General features: G+C 40.8%; 1 protein-coding gene across 1 annotated transcript in view; it reads right to left on the reverse strand.

Annotated features, from left to right (window-relative positions):
- The window catches only part of PPM1E (protein phosphatase, Mg2+/Mn2+ dependent 1E), a 60,663-nt gene extending 38,772 nt beyond the window's left edge, over window positions 1-21,891 (reverse strand). The window contains exon 1 of the mRNA XM_048324273.1: window positions 21,398-21,891. Within this exon, the coding sequence (XP_048180230.1) occupies window positions 21,398-21,801 (404 nt within the window). The 5' untranslated portion in view covers window positions 21,802-21,891. The remainder of the gene's footprint in view (window positions 1-21,397) is intronic.
- Between the last annotated feature and the right edge of the window lie 135 nt (window positions 21,892-22,026).

The raw sequence follows: 22,026 nt of genomic DNA on the forward strand, positions 1-22,026 counted from the left end.
GAACTCTTCATGCACATACATTTGTATATAAATAAATAAAAATCAAGCAATATTCACAGAGATGTTATCATTGTAGTTACAGAAAAAGACTGAACTGCACTCAATTACTGGTATTAACTTTGGTTTGTTGATTCTATGCTCTTGCACACACCTTTAGCTCCAAATTCCTGTCAAACTCCTTAATACTCTTTTAGTAAAACTCAGAAATAGAAACATGGAACTTAGCAGGATCTAATGGGTCTTTTTTTGCGGGGAAAAAGAAAAAAACAGGTGAAGGAAAATTCATATGATTTTTCAAACTGAAGCATTTTACCTCATTTTGTGAGGATACTCACAGAAAGCCACCCTGTTTTCCAATCTACTTTAGCTACACACACACAAAGCCAAGGCTTTATATATAGAAGAACACAAAAGTGCCCCAGTAAAATACAGTCACCTCTCTATTTGAACCACTGTATCTCCAGAAATACAGTTTCAAATTCTAATGTGCAACAAACATTCCCATTGAACATCCTGGTGGGCACCTTCACTGCCAGTTCTGAGCCAGGAGCAGAATAATTGCAACAAAGAACCTGGGGAAATGGTACCAGAAAATGTATTTTCCTTTGGGTCAAATGGGAGCAGGACTTGAGAAGCACCAGGATGGTGTCCTGCTGCCCTCCTGTCCTTACTGCACTTATTTCTTTGGGGCACAGAATTAGTTACAATCTCTGCCATGAAAGATACAATGCACTGATTTATCCCTAATTAAGGATGAAGTAAAGAAACAACATTTGATTGTTATTTACCTTTCGACATCTGTCGGCATCTTTCAAATACAGTGATTTGAAAGGGGAGAAGAAACCTCGCTAATTGCTCTCAGAGCTGTGTGAAGAGTTCAGGCTTTCTGTTTCTGGGTTTTTGTAGGGAAGAGCTATGTTTCAGATGTAGTGTGTGTTGCTATGGTAATTATTATTTTACTGAATGGTATACATTCAGAACTGATTTCATATTGTCAGACAGCAATTAAACAGATTAGGCTGTGTATACTCACAGTTCTGAAATATTTCCAGTTTGTTTTAAATTTTAGAGCATGTGAAAAGCACTGGCCTGGGAAGTGAAATATCAATTCAAAGGGCAGCTCCAGCTGTAGAGGTTTCCTCTTACCTCCTCCTCTACTCACAGGCCAGGGTATTTAGGAGTAGAGACACGGCAGGACACTTTGGGGCCTCAGTTCTCACTCTGTCTATCTCCTCATCTCCTGCTCATTCTCCTGCTGCAGACTTGAAATCTCTCTTTCCAGATGGCTGCAGCAGCAGCTCCAGTAGCCATCCAAAACTGAACATACTGGCTTCCATCTCCTGTTATCACCCTGCTCCTCAGAGGAAGTTTTCACTTGCTAGCCACTGAAAAAACCTCAATGAAGATAAATTACTTTCCTCATCCTGCAGTCCCTTTGCCACCATCAAACCTCTGAAGGCAGGCTGGCATCACTGCACCCCAATTTGATCCCCAGGACACCTGAACAACAGAACCAAAGCATGAAGTGCTCACTCTTCACAAATTCTCTGATTCCAGGTCCAACAAGTCCTTCAGGCTGACAATCATTTCCAGATTTATCCAGCCCTCCCAGGTTATGGAAACACAAAAGAAGTCAAGGAAGAAAAACAGGAAGCAACATGATTTAATTTTCCTGAGAGATTCCAAGTATCTCAGAGTAAACAGAGAGACAATATTCCCCCAGGACAAAAATGATGCTAAATTTTGTGTAACCAAACCCAAGAAACCCTTTGGAATTTTATTTGCTAGGTCTTAGCTTGGCATAGGAAGAAAGTATAGCAGCCAGGATAGGAAGTTAAGAAAACTCAGGCTTGTGCTCAGCTTTAATACAGGTTTTCTTTGGTAAACCAATCAATTCCAGAATCCCATTTTTCCCCATGCTAAGAAATAACTCAAGACAAAATTTAATCCATGTGAGTAGGGATAGTCATGGAGATGAATGATGAGTTTGAAAACTCTTGGATGAGAAACACTTGAAAAATGTCCAGAATTGTCAGGAAGGAAAGGAGCTGTACAGCTTGTGAACAAAGGATAATAATCTCCAAAAAAAGAGCAAATGAAGCCTCAGTTCTGTAGGCCCATGGCTGGATATGTGCAGTAATACGGGTAAAAATAGGGTGTAGCTTTAAACTTTTTGGGGGGGACACCTGACAGACAGAACAGCAAGAGAAATGATAAGATTATCTAATTATCCATCTATTTTCCTGGTCATTCTTTCTCTCAAGTAAATTATTTTCATAGGTTGACATATTACAGTTTGTGGGAGCAGGTCAGTGAGGAGATCAGGAATGAGTCAGCAATGGAAGGCTGATGGAAACATTAATCTTGAAGAAAGCTAAAGGATGAGAGGAAAACAGAATCATCAAAGATCAGAGAGGGTATAATGGGCACAGAGGGTCTGAAAGGTGAACAGACTGATGTCTGCACAAGGGAACATCAGCCTGCAGGAAGCTGGCACAGCACAGGTCATCAACAGAGAGGAAACAAATTGACTAAAATAAGATAGAACCTTGAAAATTAGGATGAAAATAATTTAGATTCCAAAAGGATACATAATTTACCCAAAGGATGTAATGTCCTGGCAACATGAGTGAAGCAATTGTACAGCATTTGCTATTTCTCCTGGTGATAAGGAATCAACATAATCTGGGCATTTCAGACAGTTCACAAAGGGTTTGGCATCCAGTCAGGAAAGTCTTGACTTATCTTTTTGTCCCAGTTCCCAATCCTGTGAACAGTGGGGGCTTTGTGTGGCACCAGTGTATTGCCACATAGCCAGGTTGTTCACAACAGCACTCACTGCCAAAAATCACCAAAACAAGAATGACTTTTTTATGTCTTTTGGATAAAGCTGTCATTTCTGTAAAATACACATCGCTGGGTATCCCTGACATATGGTCAGAATAATTTAGGTTGTTTTCTTAAATACAACCTTCTCTTAAGGCAAATTTACTGCAAGAGCTATGGAGGGGAAAATTACACAAAATGAATCAGTTCCAAGGGAACTTACAATACATATTTAATTCTAATAGATACTGAAACTCTCTGTTTGGCTTAATTTTCAGGCTAATTATGACTAAACCAAAGTGCTGATTCCTTCCCTTTCCTATGTGTTTGATAAAATTTGGGTTTGTCTGGAGAGAACAGGGAAGTACAGACAAGGTCATTCACCTTCAGCTGCTGAAAGAGCTCGAAGGAAGAACCTGAACTGTACTTTCTGCCTCTGGAAAAGAATGCAAATGGTTAACTGGTGACAGGATTCCACAATATGAGTTTAGGAAAGCTCATAATCCCCAGGTTTCCAAAAGGGCTGCCACATTAAAATGCAGTGGTAAAGGAACAGATCATTCTTTAAGGCCACACTGGCAGCTGAAGTGATTGTCACAGCAGTGTCCCCAACTTTTCCTTAAAATGGTTCTAACAACATGCCTCAGCCTTTGCCGAGTTAACTTGCAGTTAGCACGTGTGAGGCTGAGCTCAAAGTTATTTTAGGAGCCAACTGGAAAGGAGATTCAGCCTTTTTAAAAATGGAATTGTTTTCTCTGGTTTAAGACTGTTTCCATGGAGAGACCACAGCATATGAACATCTTTAGGCCAAGTGCTTTGCTGCGGGCTTATCTGAATGGAAGCACCACAGGAGGAAGGATAACTGAGGCCAGTTGTTTAAAATTCATGGGCCTCCTCCTATACTTAACTCAGGAGCAATTTATTTTCATTATTTTGATCTGTTAAGCATTTAAAAGTTAAACAGTGCTATACACACCTTCTCTTAAGCGACATTTATTAATATAATATTTACTCAGGGTAGAATAAACTTAGTGGCAACAATGTCATGCTGTTGGGTGAGGGTGACAAAGTGGCAGGAAAATCACACTGTAGATTAATGTAAAGGGATGCATGAGGGGAAGAAACATCCATCCTAAATTCACATACAAAACAGTGGGCTCTGAACAGAGTATTGCCTCTTGGGAGAAGCATTCTTCTGAGTTATAATGAATAGGTCTATTAAAAAGGCAGTTTACTCTTCACTAAAGGAAAATAAAGCCAACAGAGTGGTGGCAGTTACTGGAAACAGGGATGTTGTTATCCTACTTTATAAACCCTGCGTGAATATTGTCTCTGATTGGGATCTCAGTCCAGCTTCTCTCCTTACAACTTCCCCTCCCAGTACAGACAACAAAAAGTACACAGAAGGCAATAATAAACCATGAAAGGAGTAGAATATCTGCTCTTGGAGGCAGAACTAAGAGTTTATACAGTTTAAAAAGTAAATATACTGGATATGCTGTGTGCTCTTGCATGCCTCTGTAAGGCAAACCCAAAATTCAACCTTTCCCCTCAAAAAATGTTAATTGGAATTTGGCAGAAACAAGTTTTGGGATCTAGGAGCTAATGTTTAAACTTGACAGACTGACAAAGATTTACCTAAGTCTTGAGAACATTTTCAGAGCTTAAAAATGCAGTTTCCCTCCAGTGTGCTCACCCCATCACATTAATTGCAGGTTTAATCTGTGTTTCACACAGTCCAATAATTCATGTTCAGGCTCCAGCTCTCAGGAATGTGGGTAGGAATGCCATGGGCCTTTTCCAGTCAGGAATGTTATGGGATGCAGCCCATTTGTGGTGGCAAAGCCAAACTAGGGCAGTCAGCACAGAACTTAGCACAATTCAGTGTAAATGTCTCAGTTCCATGGTCACATCCCAGGAAAATTAGGGTCAAACCAGTCGGATATAGTTCCAGTTTTTGCTAATGGAAAATGATCACCTGAACTACCTTAAAATCCAGTATAAGAGCCCTCCCTTGTTTATTGCATGGAGTTGTTTGTTCTGTGGCCGGGCCAGGAAGACACCTGCACACTTCTCCCAGGACAGAAGGGTCATTAAAAACCTGACTGGAAGAAGGACAGGAAGAAAATTTCCTCTGGCAAGTCAGGATGTTGCCACTTGCTCTGGCTTTGCTACTCATGATAAATGTGAGTGTCAGGCTCTCGGAGCTGAGTCCCAGATCAGACAAGCTGATCCTCGGAAGACAATGGTTGAGTCTAAGAACATTTTCTGTAGCTAAAGAAATTCCATTTAATAGCAGAACATTTACCTTTGACATCAGTACCTCTGTGTACACGAGAGGAACAATTTACCCTGACATTTTCCACAGCAATACTCTGTTCCATTACAAATGCATCATGTTCTTTCCATTCTTATGCATGAAGAATAATGACCTTAAAAGTAACAATTCAATTTACAGGAAATTTTAACTAGCACAATCACCATCCCCAAAGGAATATGATATTGAAATATTCTTCTCTTGAACTTTGCCAAACACAGTAAGATATCAACACAAATAACAAACCTTTCACTGATTTAACGCACTGATACTGTGGTGAGGTATTTTTGCAAGGAAAGGTTAATTTGCTCCTCTCTGCACAAATAATATTGATAATTAACAGACAGTCCATATCCACTCACTCAAACCAAATTTCCTGAGATGAACAGGGATACAAAGAAGCAAAATTACCAGATTTTGCCCGGGTTCTTTGACCTGCATTTCTTGGACTAATGAGAAAGCATCTCATTAAAATGCAAACGAGCAGCCCACGTGAAAGGAATTCCAGCCTACCAATTGCCTTTGTAATTTCCTGTATTATGACAAACATTTCTAAACACAGGCAGACATTTTCTAACCACTAACTGCAGATTTTCAGATTTTTTTAGGTCAAGATCCCTGGTTTACTATCAGTATACACTATGATATGTATATATAGGAACCCTTTTCTTTTCCTGTAGAACAGAAACCAGCTCTGCAGCAAACATGGGTTAATGAAACAAGGACACTGATGAGCCACAGAAGTCCTGTCAGCCACAACTCTGTAAACAAAATATGTCAGCAGAAGGAAAATGGAAATGTTCATGTATTTTCCTTCTTGAAATTCAGGATCTGATTCTGCTGTTTGATTGCATCTCTGGGGATAAACTCAAAAACCAGACAGGCTTGCTTTGTCATGTTTCTCCTCTGGAGAATTTTGAAAAAGAACCTATTTGCACCAGTGAAGGTTGAAAAAATCTGAATCAACACTGACACGCTCAGCTGGTTCCTCCCTCCAAGACAAGTGAAACAAGAGGATTTGTATTTTTTATCCAACTGAAGCCATTGCCCCCAATGGATTTTACACATTCACAAATATATTTATGATGCCTCATTAGCCTGGCATGATGAATAAACTCCATCAATCAACATTTATTTTACTAGATTTAACTGCTATTACTCTTGAGTTGAAAAGGAAATGAAGAAAAATGTAGGCTTGTAGGAGCTGTTTGCCCAAGGGCTTTGTTAAGGATGAAGGAAAAAAAAAGTAATGGAATCATTTAGGTTGGAAAAGACTTTAAAGATTAAGTCCAACTGTTCCCCAGCACTGCCAAGGCCACCACTAACCCATGTCCCCAAGTGTCACATCCACATTGCTTTTAAATCCCTCCAGGGACAGTGACTCAGCCACTTCCCTGGGCGGCCTGTGCCAGTGCTTGATAACCCTTCTGTTTTGTTTTTCTGTTTTTATCAGGGAACAAGAATTACTCATCTGCTGTAATTATTCTTGTTAACAGCCATATCTTCCAGCAGGATGAGGGCAGAAGGTGCACTGCCCCTCACAATAAGAACCTCCAAAGTTAATGGGAGCTGCATCAAGAGAGCTGAAAGTGATGAGCTTCTGCTCACTTTGCAAGGAACTGAGATGTCAGGAATTGGTGACATTGTTGTGGCTCTTCATGTGCCACTGTCAGTACCACGTAAATCACCAGCAGAAGTGCCAGTGGTGTGAAATTTTAGATGAGCACTGACTGGGGAAGGGGAGCAGGAACGCTGAGCTAACCCCTGGTACTGCAGCTGGCAGAAATTGTGCTGAGATTTAGCAGAGGACTTGGGTTTCAGGAGTGAAACCACAGCCTCAATCAGCCCTAAATTAACATATATTTCTTTCCAGAGCCTGTGCATGCACATCTGTGTGTGTATGCCTTTAAAGATAAACCAGCAAGCAGACAGATGTTGATTCATGGAGAGTTAGAATTAAAATTGCCTCCTTGCTGATTACACCATTCAGCACGAGGCTGTTTTGTCCTATTTGATGTTACTTTTTCATTGCTGAATGCTACAACATTGTCTCATCTCCAGTGTCCTTTAACACCATGTTCATAATGCCACAAAGGTACTAATTGACCAGAACATTCCAGTGTGTGTATTAAGACTTCCATCATGCAAAAATAACAACATAAATGGCTGGGTTTGCCTGTGCTATCTATCTGTAGATAGGTAGCTATAATCCCCAAATCTCTCTATATCCCAATCCCTCTGTCTTATCTCCACAACAATACTGAAAAAACCCACAACAAACCACGCTTACATTATGGCATATTGAAAGCTCAGCAGAATTTCATTAAATAGCTGCATTTGCTTTGTTTGAGATTACAAACAGATCTCCCTCTTTCTGGCAATCCATAACCCAAGATATTTGGCACTCTATCAACAATTCCAGACTTGGAAGGATTATAGATGTGCTGACAGTTAAAGGGAGTTAGAGTTCCCTGCCTAAGACAGATAAGTAGCATGTACTCTTTGATAAGTCCTATCAGAGCCCCACTCTGACAGGAATTCCTCCACGATACCACTAAATCTTGCACCGTGAAGCTCATTAAAGGCGCTGCCATTTGTCCCACCAGAGCCTGAACTCCCCTGTCACCAGTAAATATATTCCATTTCTTTCCCCAATTACATACACACTGCTTTATATTCCAGATTCAGAATATATTCAAAGATCTGGGGGCGGGGGAGATGGAAGGCTTCTGCAAGAGCACACAGAGATCCAGCCCTGTGCTTAATCTGGTGAGCTGTAAGACAAAGCTGTCCGGTGGCTTTGTGTCAGAGGAATGAGCTGAGTAGTACAACACAAATTCCACCGTTTGTAAACATTTCATTCCCATCATTTGCACAGGGTTGCTCTGTTGAGATGAGGAGTTTCTGGAGAAACACTGCAGTTGGGGGGTTCAATCTCAGCTCTTTAGTTGCAGTGATTCCTCCCCGTGCCAGGTTTTTGCGTTATCATTACCCACACGCAGAGCACAAGGATCCCAGCCAGCTCCATTCAGGAGCAGCACATCTAAGTTGACTGAACATTTTTCTCCTACAGGAATACCACGATGATAGGTTCTGCAGAATGTGGTCAGACTTGTGCTCACTTCACTGGATGCTACACCATTACGAAATCCATTCTGAAATCTCTTCTTGCCTTCAATATAATTGGGAAAATTAACAGAGCTCCAGCAGCAAAAGCCTTGCTGTATGTGTAATGAAGATCTCGGATCAAACATCTCAATAGATTCTCTTAAAATAAGTGTATTATAATTGCCTAGATTATTACCTGCCAAAGCTCAGTGGGTGGGCTCTGAAGGCCTACGCTGTCAGGAATCCCAGGTTCTTAGAATCCTGTCATATCTGTCTGCATCCACCCCCTCAGTGTTTCCAGTTTCCCTTCTTCTGCTTCTGAAAGTAATTCCCTTGGTAGCTGTCACATTAAGATATTGGGATACAGCCTTCCCACTGCACTTTTGGATTCCAGCTGAACCTGACTGTCAACTTCACTAACAGAAAGTGAGTACAACCTCCTCCAGTGCCTTGAGATTAATTTGCCTTGAGCTAATGAAAGTCAATTTCTAATTTCAACCCTTAATTGTGATCAATAGGGCTTGAATGAAACTCATCCAGACAAACAGGGAGAGAACTGATAGGCAGAATCCATATCCAATGTGGCCATTTAGGATTACGTGCCAGCCAGATTGGATTCTTCAGGTTTTGGTATCTTTCAGGAACAGGGAAATGACAGCTCAGAGTTATCACAGGAGCAAATCTGGTGAAGTTGAAGAGCACAGTAAATGGATTTAGAGTCCCACAGATTATCACTGTTTTTTACATAAATGGACATTCCATAAGGTGCCTCATACACTTTATTGGGAGAGTTCTGTTCCTTGCTGGTGTTAAGGCCTAAATCTTGACCAAGCCATCACCTCTGACTCCTTACTCCCTCACATTTACTCTAAATCACCTTAGAGCATGGTCAGCTTATTTCAGTTCCTACGGCATTCCCTGAGACACAATGGAGAGGAAAACGTCACAATTCTCCTGCATTCTTAATTCAGAACAAAAAACCCACCACAAGACCTTGCACATACACACACCAACGCATCATTTAACCGATTCTATATTTTTAATAAGCTTCCAATCAGGTTATTTTTAACTAAGAAAACTCATTTGATCTCACTGGTGGCTCATGGAAAAGCTTGTTGGCTACAGATAAAAGCTGTTACAGACAGGAGCAGGGCTGTGCATTTGTGTGCTTTTTTTCTTATTATTGAACACCACGGCCAATATTTTACAGAGATAAAATAATCAGAACGATATTTTCAAGCCTGATATCAAGGGCAACACTTCCCAAAGTGCTTTGTTTATGCTGCCATTTTTCGTGAACTTTCCTGGTTGTTCCTACCAGTGTTACGATGAGGGCAACGATTTTAGACACTTCAGTGTAAAATTTCCTTATCATGTCACTTCCCCTTGCTCTAAGTGAGACTGGCAGCTTGTATTTGCTACTCATACTCGCAGTAGTAGTCTCTCCTCTTTTCACAGATAGTACTACAGTGGTTTTATAACTACACACAGAAAGCAGCAGTAAAAGTGTCAGTAAAATTAATCAGCCTTGTATCTGTTTTAAAAATACTGCCTTATCATGCATGTATTTTGGTTTTTCTCAGATTATGGTTACAACAAATGAATAATAAACCTTTGCAAGCAAATACAGAGAGGCATCATCCTCATACAATTGAATGCATTCACACAACAGAGATGTGTAAACTATCTTTGGATCCAGGAGGTGGAAAAGAACAGATGAATCTGTGGAGAAGAATAATACTTGTGGAATGTTTTCTTTTACAGGATATGTTGGATATCCTGTAAAAGAAAAATGGAATTGGGGGAGTTACAAATATACTTAATATACTATATTATATAGAGTATATACTATATAAATATACTTAAAACTGCAAATTCCTTATTTTGATATTAAGTCAACACATCATTCCACACTTCAGTTCTGCCAGCAACAAGCAGAGAACCAGATCCCTTACAAAGGAGGAAGAAGAAATCTAATAATTACCAACTCCTCTTAGATATCAGAAAGAACAAATGACCAATCCCATCCGAACTGGTGTGAGTTCATCAGCACCACATTCAGGGGTAACTTGCCATGTCAATGTCCTTCTGTTTGTTATGAGATTTCCAATATATGAGAAATTCTTATTTCCCATGTATAAAACAACAATAGGAACTGGTTGAGAGCGATAGATTTATCTTTTCAAGCTACTCCTGGAAATCTAAAAGCATCTATAGCTGCTCAGACCACAGAAACACTGAATGAACAAGACAATTTGGACCATCTGTTTACCTTGTCAGACTTCCTTTGCCACGGAAGAAACACTTAACTCTGGCAAAAGAGAATGGTGAAACTTAAGGAAGATGACAACTCTACAAATCCATAGTTATGATATTTCAGCTGTTGCACTACAGCTACATCATTGACTAAGGAGTATGGTTGGGGAAAAGGTGCAGCTTTCCCCAAGGAATCAAACAATATCCAATTTTTCACCTTGCAGAGGGAGAAGTGCTGTAGTTTGTATCGATTTCAGCTGTCCAGCCTTTAACTGGAACTGATTGGGTGATTAGGTGCAATCAGTGTTTTACTGGGAGGTTTAAACACAGCCTGTTAGGTGAGGAGCTGGCAGGTAACTGAAGTGATCATCCTTTTAATTGTCTGAGCTGATCCAACGTTTCAGGTCTAATTACTCTCACAATTTTATTTTTAAAATTATTTTCAATTGACACTGTGTCTATTACATTTTCTCATTCTGCCCCTTTCTTCTTGAAGTGTTAATTGGTGACTGCCATGTCTGTTGGAAAACAACCCCACTGACATTTCAGACTGTTCTTTTTTTAAGGCAAGTTTCCAAGCTCTTTGATTGCAGAGTAAAAGTCTAAAATGCTTCGAAGTACATTTTTCAGAAGCAAACCCAACACCAGAGTTTCTTCTCAATTATTTTAAATTTACATCAGTTGTATCATTTTGAGCTAAGTTGTGATACAGTGATTACTTAGTTTGGCAGCACTTTCTAACTCACCTTTTCTTTTGCACATTCTGGTTGTAGGAATTTTTAAGGCATTTTTTAATGCCATTTTTATATGGGACTCTTCTAGAGTCTTGTCAAACAAGACTCCCAACTGGATTAGTATTTGTAGCAGCAGCACAATATAATTATCATTTAATTTATAACTACAGAAAGGCATGAAAACTTTATCATGGAACAGGAAGAGGGCGGGAAGAAAAGATCAAGAATTAAAAGAATTTTCTTAAGTGGAGAAGAATTTTTGAATGTTTACTTTTAAACCAAAACTGACTTGCTCTTTTCTTTTTTTTTTCCCCTATAAATTTTTCCAACCTCCTGCCCTGCTTTATGTATTTATCCTTCCTTTTTCCTAGAAAAGTAAAACAAATCATCTTCCTTAAAATAAAGGATAAATATAGAATAAATTAATTAACTCAGTTCTGAGACATAAGGCTTTATGAAACTGGAGGATGTGTTAGTTTATTCTTGGATTTAAAAGCAGCAATTTTTGAGGGTCATATCCTGTGCCTTTTTATTTAGCCCAAACTTCCTTTGACATAACTTGGAAGTCCTTGACATGCAAACAATGCGGATTAACTTACACACACACTGTGTAGCTTGGCATTTTCCTGGAACTTCCCAGGTTTATTGTTGCTACCAGGATCACTACCAGGGTTTAACACCTCTGAATGTTTTCTGTTCTATCTGCCAGACAGCCACAGGCAAAAAGAACACTGCCATACCTCGTACACCACTGAAAGGAGACAGTTGAATTATTTTATCAGTCTTTCCAAAAAACCTTAGAGTGCAGCCTGAAAAGCATCTGGAGCTGGTAGCAGGATATTAATAGCAAACCCCATGAAAGCAAGAGCATGAGAAAGCACCAGATCCTTCTCCAAATTAAAATAACAGCACAGCCCCGATACCTCACAGTGATGTCAAAGTACAAACACAGCCCTGGGTAACCAACTTCAGCTCAGGAACTTGGCCATGACAAAGAAATTGAGGAGTTTCTCTATTTTGCAAACCCCTTTCACAGACTGACAGTGATTCTCTAAGGAACGAATGGGTGGGTCAGGTTTGTGGTATTATTTAACTCTTTCTTCCTCTTTCTGTTTTATTATTTCACACTACCTTGATGAGCTGGCTTTCATATCTTTACAAACATAAAACAGACTTCCTCAAAGTGCTTTCCTTTTTCTTTCTGTACTTCCTCAACAGATGTTCTTTGTTATCTCTATTTCAGAAAAACAAAAAATAATACTGTCTCCACAAGGCGTAAATTCCAGATTTAATATTTTAGGGGTTTATTCCTGTTAAGATGCACAGACAGAGCATGGAAACAGGAATTGCACAACTTCATCAGTTTTCAGAGGACAATAAATTAAATTGAATAGTTTTTAATATATTAATGCAAAACCAGCTTTTTATTAAGTAAACCATATATTTTCTAATATATAAAAAATATATATTGTAATTGGTTTTTTAAAGCTATTTAATATAGAATTACATTAACAGAAATGGCAGAACAGCTTTTTAAAAGAATGATAACCTAAATATTTAGAGTTCATTGCGTTCTGCACTGAATTTTCAACTAGGATGAATTAAAGAAGTATTTTTCAGACTTACTGTATTCTACTCTATATACTCCCTGTTGACAAACCTTTCTACTTGCATCTCCCAAGACACAGGAAGAGTTTGTACAATTTGGGGGAGGAGAGAAATATTTTTAGGATATTTAGTAACTTTGTAGGATAAACTATTTTTTCTCTAATCCCCAGAGCCAGATTTAGAACTTTGTGGCTTGGCTCACATTTTTGGAGATGACTTTATTGCATGTCATGGACAGCATCAGCACTTAGGAAAACAATGTGAATGTGAATTGTGAGGCGCTAAACCAAAAGTATCTGAAAGCCAAAAATGCTTCTCTAAAATTAGTATACAACGTAATCAGTGAGATTTGAAGCATCCTGTATGATCACTTGGGTCATTCCCAATCAGCCAAACTGAGAGAGGTTGACAGCAATGAGGAAAGTTTAAAGCATTTCAAATTGGTTCTCAGCTGAGCAATGCACTGGGGAAGGGGAGCAGTTACTTAATGCAGGCTTGGCTCCTCTCCGGCCTGGACACACATCCCCAGAACCTGCAGCTGCATTTCCCACTCACCCCAGCGGGAATTGCACCAGTTTTACACAGTGATAAATCTCACTCTCTGTTTATATAGAAGATAATTATTTCCATTGATTTACACAGTTTGTACCACTGAGGTAAAAGGTTAAAAGCTCACACTTCTGTTTTATCAATGCTCATTTCTACTGGGGGCACTTTGACCAACAATTCATTTCAGCTTTGGATCAATTAATTTTCTGCTAAAACCTGGTACTTTGTATATTTTAGAATCTGATTTTTTTGGAGTGCCAAGAAGGGGAGACATGAAGTTCATATTACACCAGGTAGATCCCTCACTCTCTGAGGAGCAAACTTCAGTGAGAAAGCAGAACTAAGAACAACCCAACACCCCCATGTTCTGCAAGCACGAAATGCATCTGTCCCAAACAGGACTGTTGCTCTAATCACCAGAAATATTGAGCTTCTGACTTCTCATTACCAAACATTTAGGTTTTTACCCAGCTTTTCAGAAAAAAGTGGTAATAAGAGAGCTGAGAGCATAAACTCTTTTTAGACAGGGATCTTTATAAAGAAATACATTAGTTCAATCATATTTGCCTTAAACACAACAATGAGATGACAAACAGAATGACACCAGTTATAGGAAAAGTTTGGAAAAGTCTTAGTTTAAAATAAATGTCATGTTGTGTACCATTAATTTATAACTTACTAAATTCCTACTTTTTATGCAGGTTGGAATTTTAGATAATTTATCACTGCTGTCAGCTGGTCCCAGAGGTTCCAATAGGAACTGAATGTTTCCCTGGATTTTCAGGTGATCTATTACAAACCAACAAACCAAACACCTGATTTTTAACATTTATTTTGTTGAGAAAAAGAAAACAACAAAAACGTGTTGAATTCTCAACTAGAGCATGGGGGTTTCAGCCTCGCAGAACTTTGAGTTAGGACTGAAAGGAACAGAATCATTCTGGCAGCTAATTAATCTAACATGCAGAGCACTGTGTTTGTAACACTAACGAGGAACAACTCACCACGTTCATTTCAGCTCTCTGAACCTCAGTAAGAAGGTCGTAGCCTGAGGTGAAAGGAACAGCCCTTGAGACAGTGCCAAGAAGTTAAAATGCCAAGGGCCTATTTTTACATGCTGCTTCTATTTTTAGTTACACCGTGATGGAAGTACAGAGCCTATGAAAAAATCATATTCTCAAATGAGAGAAAGTACTCAAATTCTTCACTGTAAATGAAGAGCAGGAGAAAATAAACTGGAAAAATTGATATGTACAATTTAACAGGCTTTACTGGATCATCAAAGGCCAGCAAAAACAGCTTCAAAATCATATCCTCTGAGAAAATGAAGGAGCTGCCCACAATTTTACCCAATTAATCAAACATTCCTTTTCTTGTAATTACAGTTTCCCACTTCAAGTTTGTGTGCACCCAAGCCCATTTCCCCATGATCAAAGTTTAGCAGCTCACTTTGTAATCCTGCTCCGCCACCAAAACCCATCCAGCTTCAGAGTGCACAGAGAGTTCAGAGCTGTGAGCAGCACCACAGCTTGAAATGCTACTTCAGTTACTCAATCATTACTTGCCCTCAGCTGTTTTCCATCCAATATAAACATAAACTGAGGTAATCCTCCGATCTGGTTAACTTGTTTAACTTCTGTATTAATTATAGAAGTACCCAAGGGCAGCTATTTCCCACGCACTCCTAATTTATGGCTCTGATGATTACTTCTTTATGAAATGTCTTATTAAAGGCGGGTAATGTTGTTTCTTCCTAATGAAGTACAAAGGCACGGCAGAAATGTTTCTGTAAAACAAGTCCACAGTCTGCAATCATTTTATCTAATCACTAGCGTGTTATAACAACAAAAATCTGGAATATTTGGTTAGTAATTGAGATTTCAGCCAAGCCAAACAGGAGGCGTAAACTACAACACATAGCAATGACCATTTAGTGGTGTCATGGGTTTCTAACATGTCACACACGCATATTGTCCAGGATACATTTACTTTTATAATAATTTGCATTACATAATTGTGATTGCATTGCATAAGACAGTCTTGCAGCATGCTTCAAAGAACATCTAATGTTTTAAACTGCTAACTCCATTTCATCCCATTTCTCACGTCTTTCCTAGACAGCGAGAAGAAAAAAAACCAAAAACAAGTAGGCACCAAACAATGGGAAGAAAGAAAATGGTGTGGAACAGCCAGAGAATATTTCAGAGTATCAAATATAGTAATAAATAGTATTCTCATTACCTGTGTACTGCATGCTCTGTTGCTTTTGCTTTTAATGTGATCATGTAAGCAATTTAGCCAGACAACAAAAGTGAATGAGAGCAAACATCACCGACACAGCAGCCAAGGCAGTGAAACTTCTGCTCACATAATGCAAAGCAAACTAAAAATTTAACCTTCTAAAAGTTTAACCAGCGCATATGAAAAGAACAACAACTAAGTTCTTCAAAGAACAGGTGGAAAAATACTCTGCCACTGTTGAAGGCAATTACAGTGAGGGATTTTAAGGATAAAAATGTTCTATGCAGAGTATTTTGTGCAAAAAAGAATTACCAAACAAACTCTCCAGAGGAATGAAGCTCATCACATCCAAAAGGTAGAGTCAAAAGCAGTTTCACACGATGGCCAATAAGATTTTAGTTTCAAAAGTGGTTGTGTAAGGTCCAAAAAAAGAATGTGTTAGCACAGATCTAATTGTTCAGTCAGTTTGTGCTCAAAAGCAAACAGCCTCACTTAGGAGGAGCAGAAACTGTGCAAACTGCTCTTGGGTCAAAAAAAATCTTGGTGTGAAAAGCTCCTAACAACATTAATTCCCTTTAATGTGCTGTACTACCAGCAACGTTCATTGAAATAAAAGCACTGGAATGAATATATTTCCATAATCTGTTCACCAAGAATGATTTTTTTAATGCTATATAAAGCAAATTCCAAGCATAGTCACCCTCATGCTTGAAAAACTCAGCATCCTTTTAATCATTAAGTAGAAAGTTTTGAAATGTCACCTTATATGTTAACCATTACGAAATGTAAATCTGCAATTTGGATAGCTCATTTGAGCTGATATTCCTTTTTTTAAAATGAGTATCAAAATATTTTATTTCCTTCAGTATTTTTAAAAGCGTGGGAGCACGAGCTGAATAGAAACAACAAGAAGAATCCCTCAATGTGTAGAGAATTAGTTGTGTTTTGAAATGTTTATTTCTAAACACCACCTCTTTTTATAATGATTTCCAGGCTAGAGGGGATGAAATGTGTCTGCCATGACATCACCAGCATCCAGCACAGGGGTTCTTTTTGAGAGTGACAACGCACTAACAGCAATACTGAAGCTCTTGAGTTTCTGCACACACTCCTGTGGGATGATTTAGGATTTCTTTACAGAGAAACACTGGATTTCTAGCACCAAAATCCCTTGGGTCTGATGTCAGCATTCTCAGCCATACCCAGCCAGCTCAACAACCACCCTCTGGAAGGGATTCCTAATCATGGAGGGGCTCCTGTGAGATGTTAGCACAGCTACAACCTGGGGATGGGAAATCCCAGACTGGTTTGGGTTGGAAGGGACCTTAAAGCCCATCCAGTGCCACCCCTGCCATGGCAGGGACACCTTCTACTGTCCCAGGCTGCTCCAAGCCCCGTCCAACCTGGCCTGGGACACTTCCAGGGATCCAGGGGCAGCCCCAGCTTCTCTGGGCAACCTGTGCCAGGGCCTCACCACCCTCACAGGGAACAATTTCTCCCTAATATCTAATCCAAACCAAGTTTAGACTAAATATTCCTAATATGGAGTCTAAATATTCCTAATATGGAGTCTAAATTGAATGTTCTCAATCCAATCTCATTAACCATAGAAAATGCCCCAACCAGGTGCACCCAATATCCACTTCTGCCATTCATTGTGGGCACAGGCCAACATTATCATTTCTATTGTAAAACCTCACAAAAGATGATGAAAAAAGCACTATGTTAAAAAGGATGCAATGACTTTTTTGTTGGTCCCTGTGATTAATATTAGACATGGCAAGTAGTTAATTATATTTCTTAAAAGGGCTTTGAGATTGCAATCAATAGAATTGATTATAAAAGACAAATTATGAAGGAGTAAAATATCACAGCCTATTTAATATGATGCTAAGAAAGCCAATCCAGCACCATATATGAATTTCAACTTAAAGTGACAACAGCTTTCATATGATAGGGGTTAAGAGAGCAAGTTTAAAACATGTGTATCTGCTTTTTAAAGGGAGAGAATTCCATCTCTCCACTCAAGAGATGGAGACAGCAGGAAGAACAGTTTTCAAGAGCTTACTTTATAAATAAAAGGATTTCTGCTCATGGAAAATTACCATGAGAAGGTCTTCTTTAATTTAAAATTGCAATTTGAGGGGCAAAACCTCCATTCTCATTTAGTGCCCACATTTTACATAACTCCGGTGTTAAAAGGGTGAGCCTACATTGCCTTTCTTGATTTCTTTTTATAGTAAGACTGTGGGAAATCCATAACCAAAAAATGTTTTCTCTCTTTAAGAGAAAGGATCAATTAAAAAACCAACTTCAAATACTGCATTTTATTGGAATCTAAGTATTCTGTGAATGTTGCACAGCATTCTGTGAAGAAATCGAAAAGGGCAGTGCTTAGAAGTTTTTCTTTTCATGTTCCAAGTCAAAGCAAGATTTTTGCAGTCCTCAAAATAATCACGTTGTCATCAGGGACTTAGTTAAGCACTTAAGATGACAGAACAATAAATTTTAGTTTTATTTTACTTACCATCTTCTGCAAACTCAACACTGGAGAAGCAGGGCTACTTCCTAAGCTTGTTCAAATGAAATTGGAATTCCTAAGTGAACATTTGAAAGCAAAACTGTTGAACCACCAAAATCACTGTAAGTAAACCTGAACCTAGAAATGATACCAACTATGTCTATTCCCATCAAAGCTTGGGGGGAAAAAGAGAAAAAGAAAAGCAAGAAGAATATACAGTTGAATTTTAAAAAGTATTTCATTTGCACAGGAAAAAAAGCATAGCAGCAAGACGAATTTGTTCTTCCTGGTGACACAACTTGTAAGAGTCTGGCTGTGTCCTCTCTTGGCAAGCACAACTTTGCTGACTTGTTTTTCAGAGGTCTTGTCGAGAACCAGATTTTTAAATGCATCAGATTTAATAGAAGTATCAGGAGGAAGAGAAGAGCGCATGATATGTAACTTTGTTACATCGAGTTAGTAACTTCCTTTAAAATGAGTCAGAAATCAGGTCTGCTCCTGATTCAGCAGGAGCAAGTGATGAGGTCTCAGAGTTAAAGTTTTAAGGCCTTGGTATGTTTGTTTCTACAAAGAAACCATGTAAATTATGTATTTTTCTCTTGAATAGCATGGTATAGCTATAGCCTGAAAGCTCATTTTGTGGTTATCAGCCAAGGTTCCAAGGCAATCCCTTTTTAACTATTTTCTCCATCTAACGCACCTCCTATTGATGGGTTTCATCCTGTGGAGGGTCACTAAGAAAATACACAGTGCCCATTTTGTGGCATTTAGACAGATACAAAGATTACATTAATCTAATTTTCCAAGCATATGTTGCCTCTAGGAAAAAATAACAGGAACTGGAAACCTCAAAGGGGAACATGAGTCTTTTGGAAAAGGGCAGGAAAATCTCATAAATAAGAACTCTTTGATACTGATCTACACAGTGGCAGAAAACCATTATATTTTGTCATGATTAGCAATATGTTCTCATTTCTGAGATGGTCTTACTTTCCTCAAAAAGATCTAAAGCCCTGTGCTTAAAATAGCTGAAAAACAGCTGTTGGATTTTTCACAGCAATGGGTTTTATCCTCATGCTACATAGAATGCAAACCAGTCATTTGACTAATATATAGTTGCAGCAAACATGCCTTCAGAATAGTCTCTCCTGCTAATGACAAACCAAGGAAATATTCCCTTTTACATGAGTTTTAATCTGCTTTTTTTTTTTTTTTTTTTTAACACTATTTGGCTCAAGAGCAGCTTTACTCATATGCATGAAGTTTCCCACCTCTGGAAGCATCTGACCAGTTGAACCCTTGGCTGTAAAGGGTGAAAACATTCTGCTTTTGCCTCTTTTATAGTCTTATCACATTTTAAGTTTCTCTGGCGACTGGAGAGTGAACTAAAAATACAGTACCTTACCTGAAGAATACTTTTGCATATTTGCACTTACCTCAGATTCTACCATCATTCAAGAAAAAGCTATTTCAGTTTAGCTCTGTCTTAGAAGTTGTTCAATTTGTCTTATAATATTATTAAATAGGAAACTATTTTCTTACAACATGATCCCCTGCTCCCCTAATTTTGAGGTGGACCTTGGTTTTTGTCTAGAGAAGGAAGCCTGCATTGATTTCACCACAAACAAAGCCAAGGGATGCTTCATTCGGTGGCCATCCAAAGATTTATACTGAAGGCTGAAACGACCCAAAGAACCACAACCTGGCATGAGCTGTCTCTATAAAAAGAATCCTCCCAAAATGTCTTTTTTTATTTTTTGCTTATTAATTTCAGCCATGAATACGAGCTTCAGAAACTGGGGAATCTGGAGTATGGGGACAGGCAGAGACAAGGGATGGGGGAGGAATTCATTTCATAGGTATACTTCAAATAATACTTTCAAATAATCTGCTCCACGTCTAAAACTTTATTCCCACTAACGTGACTTTGGGTTTCACAAGCCTGTTTAAAAATAACCCAACAAAACACGTCCTAAATAGGTAGAAGGGACTTGCCTCTCTGCTCTCTACCCCATCCTATGAATGTGCTGCTGTATTCCAGAGACTTTCCAAAGGTGGCAGGGCGAGCATGTGTGAATAGGAGAGCTTTGTCCTCTGCAGCTATCATTGTGTTGTCCCTACCGTCCACAAACGCAGAGGGCAGATGAGAACTGGATAGAAACAGACCATGCAGTTGTAAAACCCGGTTCTTTTCTCTCTTTATTTATTTATTTATGCGACTGAGTAACACCTCTCATTACAATTACCGGCTCAATGGCAGAAAAGCTCCCCGGTGTGCTGTGCAGATTTTCACAGCTTCATTTGTCTCCTCCTGTGGCATCAGTTTAAAAAGGTTCCTAAAGAATCGCCACTAACAACCGTTTCTATTTCGAGCCTTCAAAGCCGGAGCTGAGCACAATACAAGGCACTGGTAACTGATCTTTAGGTTTCAGTCCACAGACTTTCCACACTGGGAATAGATCCCATCTGTTTCCTCTTTATGCACCAGCCTTTAGAAAGCACAGATCTGGAAACTGCCTCCGTACAGAACCGAGTATAGCCGGCTTTCCCCAGCTGACGGCAGAAAAATCCCCATGATTATGGATAGCTCTCTCCCAAGGTTTTCTACTCCTCTTTTCTCCCGGCTCCGTGAATACACGGTGTGGTTTTCTCCATGTGCGGTGGTTTTTTGGAAGGGTGAGTGGGGTGAACCACCTCTCTTTTCTTGCCCCTTCTTTTCCATTCTTGGCAGAGAGTTTCCCCATTACAAACCTCACAGGGGGAACATTTCAATTTCAAGCCCCAGCACAATCAACCACAGGCAACCCCCCCCCGCTTTGGCACCAGAGCGTGAGACATTTCCCCCACCGCTCTCCCTCTCCACCAAGCTGCTCTCCAGATGGATGCTCGTGGTTCTCCCTTGTCTCTTCCCTTCGCCTGTCCCGGCCAGAGGGAAGGAGAAAGCACCGAGCAGACGATTCTTTGGGTCAGGGGCAGCCGCACAGAGCAGGACGCTGTGACCCCGGGCTGCTCCGCACCACCGAAGTCCTGAACTCTTTTGCCTCGGGGATCCCTCCCTGTCCTCTCTTCCCTCCCTCAGCCCCATATTGGGGGGGTTCCCCTGAGCCCCACATTGGACAGTCCCTCAGACCTACACTGGGGAGTCCCTCAGCCCCACACAGGAGGGTCCCCTCAGCCCCACACGCGGGGGTCCCTCAGCCCCGCGCCCTGCCCCGCTCCCCTCAGCCCGGCACTCACTACTTGTAGAGCTGCTGCAGGCAGAGGTCCAGGCACTCGCCTTCCACCTCCTCCTCCGTGATGTACTCCGAGAGCGGCCGGGGCAGCGAGGGCAGCGGCGGGGGCGGCGGCGGCGGGGCGGGCGGCTGAGGGTCGCCGGCGTCGCCCTCGCCCTCGCGTCCTTCTCCCTCCTCCGCCTCGGCGGCCGCTCCCGCTTCTGCCTCTGCCCCGGGCTCCTCGTCAGCGTCGCCCGCGGCTTCGGCAGCGGGCGAGGGGGCCGCCGGCTCCGACTCGGGCTCCGGCTCGGGCTCCGGCTCTGCCCCGAAGGGCCCGCGGAACTCGCCCAGGAACAGCTCGAGGAAGCGGCGGTAGGTCTTCTCCTCCGCGCTGCCGCCGCCGCCGCTGCCCGAGCCGCCCGCAGCCATCGCTTCGCATTCCCGGCCGCCCGCCGGCGGATCAGCACTGCACCCGCAGAGAGCTCCCTGCCCGCCGCCGCCGCCGCCTCCTCCTCCTCCTCCTCCTCCCTCCCGCCCGCCGCCTGCGCGCGCGCTCCCGAGCCCAGCCCGCGGGGCCGCGCACGCCGCGGGGGGTGCGGGGGGGGGGGGGGGGCCGCCTGGGCGTCGGGAGCGCGCGCGGCGCTGAGGGGGGCC

Source organism: Corvus hawaiiensis, chromosome 20, assembly GCF_020740725.1.
Source record: "Corvus hawaiiensis isolate bCorHaw1 chromosome 20, bCorHaw1.pri.cur, whole genome shotgun sequence".
Classification (NCBI taxonomy): domain Eukaryota; kingdom Metazoa; phylum Chordata; class Aves; order Passeriformes; family Corvidae; genus Corvus; species Corvus hawaiiensis.